This window comes from Rousettus aegyptiacus, unplaced genomic scaffold (genome assembly GCF_014176215.1).
Source record: "Rousettus aegyptiacus isolate mRouAeg1 unplaced genomic scaffold, mRouAeg1.p scaffold_m13_p_3, whole genome shotgun sequence".
NCBI lineage: Eukaryota > Metazoa > Chordata > Mammalia > Chiroptera > Pteropodidae > Rousettus > Rousettus aegyptiacus.
The window spans coordinates 151,756,281-151,768,998 of NW_023416306.1; the positions used below are offsets into that span (position 1 = coordinate 151,756,281).

The following is a 12,718-nucleotide window of genomic DNA, read 5'->3' on the forward strand; positions in this document are numbered from 1 at the left end:
CTTTGAGATTATGGATGACTTGTTAGTGTGGATCATCTATTTATTATGGGCTCTAAAAAATGAATCCATAAGTTCTTTGGTTTTCCTGGTACAGTTCCACTGAGGCCCAGAAAAATCAATGAATATAACCCACGAAGTCTAAACATTTCACTAGCAAGGTTACAAAATACGCCAAAATACTAATTTTACCTAGATTACTTCTGAGGTGTGAACAGAACCAAAAAGAGAAAAAAATGGTGTACTGACTAAAATTTTTGTTCCCAATATATTTTCCACTTCACTGGAATCCAGATCTCCTGTTCAACCAAACTTTCAACTCTTAGATCAGTTTCTCAATCTCAGCACTATTAGTGACATTCTGTACTAGATAATATTTTCTGGTGGGGGGCGGGGGGGACGGGGCGGCGGTGAGGCTGCCTGCCTTATGCACTGTAAGAATCTTAGCAGTACCCTGGCTTCCACCCACTAGCCAAGTAGCACATGCCCTCCACCCCCGAGCTGTGGCAACCAAAGATGACTCCAAACATTGCCAAATGCCCCCTGTGGAAGGAAAACCACTGCAGGTTGAGAACCAGTCTTAGATAATACCAAATAAGATGAGTTTAGCTCTCTTTATTGTTCAAATTGAGTTCTTAAAGACGGTTAGTTTTATCAATTCAATAAAATCTGGAGTATTAAGCAGGTGTTATTTGCATAAACCAAATGCCCTGGGATCACAACTGAACTCTCTCATTTCTTCACCCCTCCACCCAATGTATCAGCATTCCTGTTTACATCCAAACTTTGTCCCAAATTCATTAACTTTCCATCTCGCCACGTAAATAACACCAAATCTAAGCCACCTCTCACCTCACCTTCTGTAATATTCTCCTAAGTGGCTTCACTGCTTTCCCTCTTGCCCCCCTACAATCACTGTAATCTAGTTTTCACACTAAAGTCAAGAGCCATCTCTTAAAAAGTTCTATCAGGTCATGTAACTTTCTAGCATAAAGCAGACTGATGCTTCTTCCTATTACACATATAACCCACACTTATTTCTAAGGCCTACAAGGCCCCACATGATCTGGCACCTGCTTACCTCTGCATCTCTTTCCTTACCACTCTCTGCAACTCACTCCAGCCACAGTGGCATTCTTCCTATATTCAAACATGACAGTCGACCTGCTTTTTGTTCCCATTCCTATCTACAGGTATATTTCCCTAGGTAGCATTAACCATCGGGTCTTTGCTTAAAAGTTACCTCTACAATAAAACCTTCTTGTAGCTTCTAAATCACTCTTCCTTAATAATACTCACTATATGTGAACCATCTTTTTATGTGTTTTACATGTGTAAACTCTGCTTTCCCCACTTAAATGGTAAACTCTATGACAGCATGTAACAAGTCTTATTAACCATGTATCTCTGGAATCTAGAAAGTGTCCAGTACATAACATATAATAAATATGTTGAAGTCATGAATAGCTTTGGCTAGTAGGCCACAAATGAGCTCCTGCTTCTGAGACCAAGTCAGTCTCTCCTCAAATCTATCATTCTACTACACACTCAAATGATTAACACTATATACTCAAATGACAACAGGTAATGACAAAATTTTCACCTCTATAAGAAAACTTTTATCTTTTTAGGTTTTCCCAAAGAAACTGAATACTCAAATCATAAGCAAATCTTAGGAAGCTCTCAGCTCTAAAATTTGAGGAAACCACACGTTAGTTAATAGCCTACGAACTGCTAAAATAATCCTTACATACGAAAATGGAAATCATCAAATCCTACAAACACCTAGAAACCCGAAAAGAAAAACAAAGATTGAGCCTAACTCATAGAATCTTTATTGCTATGAGGAAACATTTCTTCAATGACAATAGTTGTATACTTATAGAGCTGTTTGATTTTCACAGCAGCCATGAGGAACTGGTGAGCTGATACTATTAACCATAATGAAAGTTAATTAGAAAGTTTAAATGACTTGGTCAGAGATAGTAGGAGTGTTGCAAAGCAAAGATCTTAGAGCCAGATAACCTATGCTCAAATCTTTGGCCACTTAAATGTAACTCACTGTTGGCAAGTTAACCTCATCACTCTGTGTTTCAATGTCTTCATCTATAAAATGCAATGCTATAGATGGAATGTTTGTATTCTGCCTCCTCCCCCAAAATTCACATATTGAAATCTAACCCCAATGTGAATGTGATGGCATTAGGAGGTGGAGCCTTTGGAAGGTGATTAGGTTTAGGGAGGAGCCCTGAAGAATGGGATTATAAAAAAAAACCCCAAGAGTTCCCTTCTGCCATGTGAGAACACCATGAGAAGACAGCTGTCTATAAACCAGGCCCTTATCACTCAATCTGTTGGTGCCAGCATCTTCAACTTCCCAATCTCTAGAGCTGAGAAATAAACTGTTGTTTAAAAACCACCCAATCCATGGTATTCTGTTAGAGCAGTCCAAACTGATTAAGATGTACAATTTACTTCATAGGGTGTGGTAGGGTGAAAATGCCCTCCCCTCCAAACAATGTCCACTTCATATCCCCAGAACCTGTGAATATGTCACTTTATGTGGCAAAGAGACTTTGCAGATGTGACTGAATTAAGGACTTTGAGGTGGGGAGATTATGCTAGATTATCCAGGTGGAGCCAGTATAATCACAAGGATCCTCGTAAGAGGGAGGCCAGAGGGCCACAAATGGAAGACAACGTGACAATAAAAGAGAGACAGAGACAGGGATTGGAAGGTGTTACACTGTTGGCTTTAGAGTTGAGTAATGGGGCCATAAACCGAACAATTCAGGCAGCCTCAGGAAGCTAGAAAAGACAAGGAAACAAATCATACCCTAGAGCCTCCAGAAGGAACACAACCCTATCCACCCATTTTTAGAACTTCTGACCTCCCAATTATGAGAATAAATATGTGTTACTTTAAGCCACTACATTTGTGGCAATTTGTTACCACTAAATTTGTGGTAATTTGTTACAGCAGCAATAAGAAGCTAACACGCAGAGTTATCAACAGGATTAAATGAGCTCATACTTGTAAAATGCTAAGAACAGTTCCTAGCACCACAGTTAAGGGCTTTTTAAATTTTAGCTGTTAGGAGATAAGACCAGAACCCAAGGGAGACTCACAGAAGTACTGCAGAGGCTAATAAAATGAGGTTTGGAAATTTGGCATAATCAATCCAAACTTAAAATGCACATACATATCATTTGACCAAAAAAGATTCCATATCTAAACAGATTCTGAGACTATTTAATACATTCCTGTTTATAATAACTCAAATATCCATTAGGTTAAAATTACACAAAAAAACCATTCAACAAAATACTAGGCGGCCTTTAAATAATGAGGTAAAATCTCAATGTGCTGATCACAGAAGCTCTACAAGATGCATCCTTCAGTGAAAAAAAGCCGAGCACAGAACAGCAAGTATACTAAGTTCTATTTCTGTTGAAAAATTAAAAGGATACATACATTCATAAGTACACATGAAAAACATTTCTAGAAAGGAATGCCATTAATTGTCAATGATGATTGTTCTAAGAAAGGAGACTAAGGGTATGGAGTAGGAGGGAAACTCTTATTATTGTATGCCCTTTTATAACGTTTAGGGTTTTTTTACTAGTTAAGTGTATGATATACATTTTCTGAAAAACAAAGTTGAGATGTGACATATCGCCAATCAATAAGTATTTATGGCCTTGCAATGTGCCTACCATTGTACATGATACAGGGCATAAGACAATGGTCCGACTCTCGAGGGGTTTACAATCTAGCTAAATTCATAATCTAGATTTGTTATCAGACAATCATCTAATTGTTTTGGACATTCACATTAGAAAACTGAACCAGATATTTTCTCAAAGTACTTTCCCACTAATGACTCTATGAGAATGAATCACCACTAAATAAAATTTTATGTTCAATCCATTAGTCCCAACCAATGTTGCTTGCGATTAATAAACTGTTATCTCCTGGGAACTGGTCAATGTTTATGAAGGGAGAAAGTCTGTGCAACCCAACTATATACATACTATACAGTACAAGAAAAAAAAGTGGACAAATATCATCATCTCTGGGTAATTGAATTTGTCTTTTTCATTACACTCCCTTATATTTTCCTAATTCTCTATTAAGTAACATGTATCGATGCTACAAATAGGAAAAAATACACAACCTCCTCCCTTCAAAAAATATATTTTGTGACAAGGTTACTGGTTCATCTCAAATCTTCTCTTTATGAAAGTGACAACAATCCGAAATATGACTTTCCAAAAGCTGACACTCAAGAGAACTGGTGGCAGAACCAACAAGAATCATCCAAAACCAACTGCCCCACTTGTAAAATATTTAACCCACACCATTGCCCAATTAGAGCATAATTCGTAATGAACACTATTGCTAACAAGGGAAGCCTAATGGGATCTAGGTCATTCTTCCATAACTCTATTAGTTCTTCTCAGCCAATCAAGAACAGCCTGTAGCAAAGTATGTAGCTGACAAGAGAACTACCGTAGAGCCCCTTTATCCACGGTTTGACTTTCTATGGTTTTAGTAGCCCACCATAAACTGTGGTCTGAAATTAAATGGGAAATTCCAGAAATAAACAATTTATAAGTTTTAAACTGTGCGTCATTCTGAGTAGCATGATGAAATCTCGCATCATCCCACTCTGTCCTGCCCAGTACAGGAATCATCCCTTTGTCCAGCATATCCACACTGTACATATAGTACTATTTTGAGAAAGGCTATATTCATGTAACTCTTATTACACTATATTGTTATAATTGTTCTATTTTATAAGTAGTAATTGTTGTTAATCTCTTACTGGGCCTAATTTATAAGTCAAACTTTATCATAGGTATGTATGCATGTATAGGAATAAACAGTATATATAGGGTTCCGTACTATCCACGTCCACTGGAAGTCTTGGAACATATCCCCTGCAGACAAGGGGGGACTGCTGTACATAGGAATCATGATGTAATCCATTTCCATAAGCTTATCCAGAGAGGAAAAAAGACAGAAATGAAAAATATTTAGTGGGTAATTGGGTAGTTTTTCAAACAGTTAACTTATATACCATACCAATCTGGAGACTTGAGAAGTCATCACCGCTAAAAGTACAGAGTCCATGTACCACAAATACTGCATGATACTGACAAAAACAACAGACTAGTAGTGGACACTTTGTGCTGGGCCCTGTGATAAATCTTTCCCATTCCTATTCTCTTTGAATCCTATCAACTACTATGTAGTAGAAGAAATTGAGGCACAGTCCTTAAATAACTTGGCCAAGGTTATACAGCCAGTAAGTGGTGTAGCCGGGATGTGAATTCAGTTTTCACTCAAAAGCATAGGCATTACACTACCTTCACTGTAAAGTATAAACATTATACTACCCCTTCCCCAATCACCCTTGTCATACACCACTATCTCCGTGACTTGTTCCTATTATATATTATCCTCTCCCCACGTTGGAATCGAAGCAAATGTTCTCTAGTCCTTCTGTACTCTCAGGTGCCTTCACTGGCTTTCACTGATCAGAAGCCTACACATGGAAATAAGAAGAGACCATCTAGTGAGAACACTATCCTTATATCAAATGCCACTTTTTAAAGACCCGTCTCTCTAAACTGAGAAAGCAGGTTTATGACTTATTGCCTAGCCCTCTCCATGGGACCCACTGTCAGTGTTTCCCTGCACACACACAGTCCCTCATCATTCACATTTATCCACAACTCGCCAAAGTGCTCTCATTCAGAAAACTGTTCTAAATCAGTTTTTCCTAATAATAATACTAATAACAGCTATCATATACTGAACATTTGTTATGCAACAGGCTATACAAATACTGTGCCATTTCAACCTTACAATAAATAACTCAATGAAGTAGGCAATATTCCCATTTATAGATAAGAATACTAAGGTTCAGAAAAGTAAAGTAATTCAGCCCAAGCTCACACAGCTGGTAACTAAATCTGACTCTTTGTAATGCAAGCTTTCATGGGTCTTGCCTTTTAACAGTTAAAATTTGGATTCCTCCTAGACTTTCCTTTTGAGAGCTAACTTCCAAAGACAGATCTGTTTCACTGCCACATGAATCCCACTATACCCACATTTACCTGAATTTCTTCATTTTCATCTACTAGAAGGAAACTCACAACCTTCTCAGTCATCTTCTTCCTTTTGGTCTCTTCATCCATCTCTTCTTCTTCTAGTAACTCCTGGACCTTAGTGACATGGTACACGGTAACAGGGTGTCTCCTTTTGCTACCCCCAGAATGAGTCCTCTTCTGGCACTCCAGGCACAAGTTGATTTTACACGTCTGGCACCGCACAGCAGCCCTCTGCCTCACACTTGGCAAATGCCCATTAGGGCCCTTGCAGGGGTCACAGTAAGGGATGTGGCCAGGTTTGAGTCTTATCCGCTCATGGTTTCTCAGGCGCTCCTGCCGATGAAGCTCCTCCTCGCAGCGGAGACACTGCAGACTGCAGCACTCATCACATTCAAAGACAGCTTCGTCAGTCCCGCTGCACGCGTAACTTTCCTGGCACATTAGCCCCGGATTCAGGCCCTTTTCAGCTGGGGATGTCTGGGCACTCATACTCAGATTGGTAAGGAAATCGCCCACCCTGTAACGGTCACTGGGCTTTCCCCAGGAGTGACAACAAAGGCTTTGAGTCTGAAGACTGCACAGAAATACCACAGGGTTCTGAACACCTTAAAAAAAGAAAAACAAAACGCAAAAAACCTTGGGTGTCCTATTAGAATTCTCCACACACGATTTTTAAATTTTCTGTCTCCAAGACTCTTGTATCAGAAGCAATGTTGATTTGGTTTGATGTTTTCATCCTCCATAAAGTGCAGGCAAATATGTGGTCAAAATTAATTTGAAAGGGTCTTTTTATGGCTATCTGAAAGAGATCTGATGGGTTCACTGAGGTGGGCCTCAGGCACGAGGTTTTGGTAATAGAAGAGAGTGGTCAGGAGCTTTTCAATATAATCCAACCTCAAGTCAATATTTCAGGGGATACCTAGGATAAAGAAAAAGAATTTCACTATCTAAAAATAGAAGTGCACCTTTAAAAAAATTGTGATTAAATAAGCCACCAAAACTCCTGTGAGAAATCTCACTCTTGCTTGTAAAACTTACACTGGCTCATTCTGATCCTAGCAATTTCTTCTCAAAATCATGGTCAAGGGCCCTTTTGAAAACAACCACTAGTCTAGACCCAAGATATTTAAGAGACTTTGCTGCTTTATTTCCCAGGCTGAAAATCTCTGTGCACTCAGTTATTATTTCAGAATCAAAATCACTGAGCAAATATATTTGGAAGGACAACTTCTGAATCCTCACCTGCACCCCACAATTGGGAAACATGGAGATAAAAAACCTGTAAAAAGCTAAGTAAATGATAATAATAACAAACTTTAGCTCCATTAAAGTCCTGGAATATTTTCAACTCTAGACAGATGCCTAAGAAAGACTGTAAAATTGGAAACAAGAGTCACCATTTCATGCTTGAAAACAATAAAAACAATTATTGTACTTCCTTTTGTCCCTTCTCTAATTGCCAAAAAAAAAGGAGCAAGGGGAGACAGAATTCCTCTATGACCCACCGCAAAGCCAGTCCTGCAGTGAGTTAAAACAATTTTTCTCTTGCTCTCAAAAACTTAAAATAACTTCAAAAAAAAAAAAAAAAAGAAGAAGACGAAAAGATAACTGGGGCATAACTGGGGCAGGAAAGGGGCTTTTGTCACAATTATATTCCTGACTCTCCATAGCCTTGAATGCCCATTCCAACGCCCCCACGAAATGCAAAGCCCTCATTTTAGCTATTCCCTACTCCTCCCCCACAGTAATCAATCTATCAATCTTATTTTCAGATAAATAAGGAAAGCAAAGGAAGTGAGTAGAAGACCTTATTTACACACTAACCTCAGACGTGCCCAACCAGCTCCCACAACGGAAACAAAAAATCAAAATTTGTCACAATGAATAAAAATACGGAATCAGACTTCAAAACAAAACCTCACCGCCCGCCAGGCCAAGCAAACAATCTGCCCACTCGGCCCCCCACTTCGACACCTCTCTCCAGCCAGGGATTCCTCATCCTTCCTTCCGCTCGGGCAACACCACCACAACCCAAGGGGGCAGGAGCAGAGTCTAAGAACAAAGAAGGTCCCCCAAAATCCCCCCGCGCTGGCAGAGGCCAGAGCCGAATCCATTGTTTATGCCACCCCACCCCCACCACAGCCGCACCCGCCCCCCCCCTTCTCCCCGGACAGCCAGAGCTCCCGGACTATCGCTCGCCCAGCCTAGGGCCGTGCCCTTCCCTCCCCGACCGCGGCAGCCCGGGGACCCCACCACGGAGCAGCTCGGCCGTGGCAAACGACGTCGGGGTACCACGGGGCGCTGCTGGGGACGGGGGCTGTTCCTCAGGGCACCGGTGGATCCATCCTCATCTCCATCTCCGCCCCCCCGCCTCCTTCGCTGCCTCCAGGGCTTCCTCCTCTCCTGTTGTCAGTTGGGATCAGCTGATCAGAGTGAACTTCTCACAGGTCGGACTAACAGGAAGGCGTGAGCAGTGGCAGCCCAGCGAGGGAGGAGCGGGACGGGGTGGAGCCCGACGCCGGCAGAGGCGGAGAAGGGCACACACCGCTTCCTGGGAAATGTAGTTCCCGTAAGGCGCTTCCTCTCCCACATCCCGGAAGTAGAGACCCTGAGTGACTACAACTCCCAGGACCGAAGAGACTGCGCTTGCGAGGATGCGGTGGAGGTAAGTCGTCCAGCAGTTCGGGGCTGGGAGTTTTTGCATTGACTGTGGTTTCCGGAGGTTTCAGCGCGTTATTTTGGGTAGTGGCCGGAGAAGGAATGGCGCTAAATTAGAGAACTGTTGTAGTGTGTAGTGAAGGCGAGATAAGTAATTCCATTTCAAATAACCCTTGTTACACACCATTCATTTGGAAATATGTAAAAACAGGCAGTCTCCACTTCCCTAATTTTACCTTGTACAAAGTAGGAAAAGACCAGAAAGAATTGTTAACAATATAAATACTCTTGCGTAAGTTTTGTTTTCTCTTTACAAGTATTCGCCAAGTCAACTATTAACTTTTTTCTCTATCTTTTACTTTTCTGACTTTTCCTTACATAGTTTCAGAACTCCTGGATTTTACATCTTCTTTAGGTTAGGCAGGGTATATTTTCAGATAAGCTTTCAGGCTACAGAGCAAGCTAATGATTAACGGTGTTACCTGGCTTTATGTAAGAGGCCTATATTTGTTTAGTGTTTTCATTTTGTTTTTTTGTTTGTTTCTTGGAACAACACTGAAAGAAAGCCTGATGAAATGAAAAGAGCAATGGTCGAAGATGTCAAAGACTGGAACCTTGTTCCAGAAAGCTCTTGGGTAAGTCACTCACCTCTCCATGGAATGAAGAAATTGTACTACGTAAACGCTGAAGTCTCTGCCAATTCTAAAGTTCTTTGATTTTATCTTGATAATTGTTAACCCAGGAGAGAATACTAAGGTTAAATGACTTGCCAGGATCACACAGCAAATTATTGACCAAGCTGAGACAAGAACCCATCTCCTAATTCATATACTCTTTTACTTTATGTTTCAAGGGACATATTTAGACCAATGGTAAAAACCAAATTTACGTAATAATGAAAGCCATGTATGAGTACTGTATTGCTGGAAATTTTGTTTTCAAGACTGGGTAGATAGACAGTCGTTGGACTAGCTGTATAACATGACAGAATTTTTGTCCTATGCCACATCACAAACTAGGATATTAAGAACTAAGCTATTTATAGCACTTTAAAACTTCATAGTTTTAAAGAGAGAAGAGGAAAGGATTTTAGAAAGAAACGAGATAACAGGTCTTCAGTTAGGTTCCTGAGACTGGCTGGCCTGTCATAAAATTTCCCTAGAGTGTTTTGTTCCTAAGACTACCACTCTAATTTTTTGTAGCCCTAATAATTTACTCCATACTTCTAATTAAAAAATGAGAATATTAACATTTCCTGGGAACAAATGGTATTTAATTCTTTTTAAACCCAACAAAAACCATTCAAAACTATATGTTTTTAAGTTATAATAAGAATCCTTTAAACTATGAAAAAGGTTGCCTCTAAGGAGTATAAGTAAGGTGAGGAAGACTTCATTTAAACATTTATGTACTCCTGAAATTTTTTCTATGTAAAGGTAATATGTCAATAATAATGAAAATAAAGTTTATTTTTTTTAAGAGATTGGAATTATCAGAGCTGTTTCTGTTGTCGATTGTTTTCACTCATTTGCGTGCTTTTTTTTTTTTTTTTTAACTGAGGTGTATTTTCTTTGGAAAATTATTTCTGGGAATTTTTTGAAGCCTAGGATAGAGGTATTCCTTCAGAGAGGATTTGCTTTGGCTTCTGCTGAAAGGGACCACTTTAAACCATATTCACTTTTTCGGATTTTTCTTTTTTAACCACCAGGAGGTGTATATTTAGATTATATATTCCTGGAAGATCTGTCATATGAATCTAGTGCCCCCTCTACAGCTCCCTGAAATCTCTTTTTTCCAAGACAACTTTCATTCCAGTCTGTTGGGTGGGAGTGTGTTTACTTGCAAGTCACCCTTACACTGAAACTAGAGCTCTTTGAGGTTCCAGTTTTAGACTTCCCTCTTCCACTAGGCCCTGGGCCTTGTCTTCTGTCCCACTTGCCCCATGAAGCCTAGAAAAACCAAGCTTAAGTTGCCAAGTAAGGTACATACCCTAGGGAAAAAGTGACAGCATTGTTCTACTTACTCTCTGGATCCTACCTTCACCTAGATTTTGGTCTGATAATTCCTTATTTTCTTGTTGACTACAATATTTTACCAACATATTTTGTTGTTTTGAGTAGGATGACCTTTTTGCCATATTATGAGCCTTATTACAAAAAAGGAACAGTCAATAATATTGTAAAAACTTTGGTGACAGATGGTTACTAGACTTATGGTGATTCTATAATGTAGAATCACTATGTTGTACACCTGAAACTAATATAATATTGTATGTCAACTGCACTTTAATAAAATTTTATAAAAACATTAAAAGAAATTAAAGAAGAAATAAACAAATGGAAAGACATCCTGTATTTTTGGATTGAAAGACAATATTGTTATGATTGTAATTAATCCCCAGATCGATTTACATATTTAATGAATTTTCTATCAACATTTCAGCTGCTTTTGGCATCAGTGTCTGCGGAGCTCAGTTCCTCAGAGAAAGTGATTTCGTGGACAAAAATCATGCTTCTCCAGTTTGGGTGCGTAACTGAGCGCAAACAGTTATGAAAAACCACAGGACTGCTATGATGCCATTTCTGGGAGCAATACATTTAACTTAAGGAATCGGAAGGGAAAAGCCAAGCAATGTATTTATCTGCCTCACCTGCCCAGCATGCTTCCCTTCCCCAGAGGCAGACTGTCGTTAGGGAGGAAAGGATGTCTGCTGCACTTCAGAAGTCTAAATCCAAGGCACCAGTGACATTTTGGGATTTGGCCATCTGCTTTTCCCAGGAGGGGTGGAAATGGCTGAGCCTCACTCAGAAGGATTTTTACGAAGATATCATGTTAGAAAACTACCAGAATGGTCTCTGTCAGATTCTCCTGTTGGAGGCCAAATGTGATCACTTTATTGGAGAAGGGGAAAGCACCCTGGATGATGGAACCAGCATGAAAATCCCAGGGCCTGGATAAGGAAACTGAAGAACAGAGAGCTTTAGTGACTTGTACAAAATCACCCACCTGAGAAGAGAAAGCAGAGCTGGGTTTGAACCCCAATTTTTGGTCTCAGAAGTTCAGATCTTAATACTCTCATCCCCACCTATCGCTTTCCCTACCTAGACTTTCATATCTCTTTTCAGAGCATGTGTATTCTGACTTTAAGGATAGTCCTAATGATAATGTCCAAACTTGCATCATTTTCTTCATTCCTTAAAAAAAAACAATTAAAATCTTTTCCATAACTGTTCATTTTGACTACTTTTCAAGAACTCATTCTCTTTCCTAATATACTCCTCTTTAGTCATGTTATATGTTTTTACAGTTTTATGAGTTTTTTTTTAAATTGTGGTAAAAAAGTGTATAACATTAGATGTAACATCTTAACCATTTTTAAATGTACAGTTAAGTATATTCACAGTTATGTAACAGATCTCCAAAACTTTTTCATCTTGCCAATACTGAAACTCTATACCCTCTAATTACTAGTTCTCCCCTAACCTGTGGTAACCACCTCTGTTGTCTGTTTCTATGATTTTTAAATTTTTTTTAATTTTTTTACACCTACAACACCTGGCCTTACTAGGTGGTCTCCCATCCAAGTACTAACCAAGCCCGACCCTGCTTAGCTTCTGAGATCAGATGGGATTGGGCTCATTCAGGGTGGCATGGCCATAGACTTCTTTCTATGATTTTGATTACTGGATACTTCATAGTAATAGAATTATACAATATTTGACCTTTTCTGACTGGCTTTTTTCACTTAGCTTAATGTTCTTGAAGTTCATGTTGTGCCATGTGACAAGATTTCCCTCTTTTTAAAGGCTGCATAATATTTCATTGCATGTATATACAGTTGCCCCTCCATATCCTGTTTCATATCTGTGAATTCAACCAACCACAAATTTAAAATATTTGGGGGCGAGGGGGAATTTCAACTGTTTTTTTTTTTTTTTTTTTT

The 12,718-nt window shown here is 39.5% G+C and overlaps 1 protein-coding gene and 1 pseudogene across 1 annotated transcript in view; both read right to left on the reverse strand.

Moving 5' to 3' along the window:
* ZFYVE1 (zinc finger FYVE-type containing 1) overlaps positions 1-8,600 on the reverse strand; it is a 44,451-nt gene extending 35,851 nt beyond the window's left edge. Inside the window, exons 1-2 of the mRNA XM_016134770.2 lie at positions 8,371-8,600; positions 6,124-7,036 (exon numbers count right to left, since the gene is read on the reverse strand). Of these exons, the coding sequence (XP_015990256.1) occupies positions 6,124-6,606 (483 nt within the window). The 5' untranslated portion in view covers positions 6,607-7,036; positions 8,371-8,600. The remainder of the gene's footprint in view (positions 1-6,123; positions 7,037-8,370) is intronic.
* Positions 8,601-12,318: 3,718 nt separating this feature from the next.
* On the reverse strand, positions 12,319-12,437 carry LOC118601451 (annotated as a pseudogene).
* Positions 12,438-12,718: the final 281 nt, after the last annotated feature.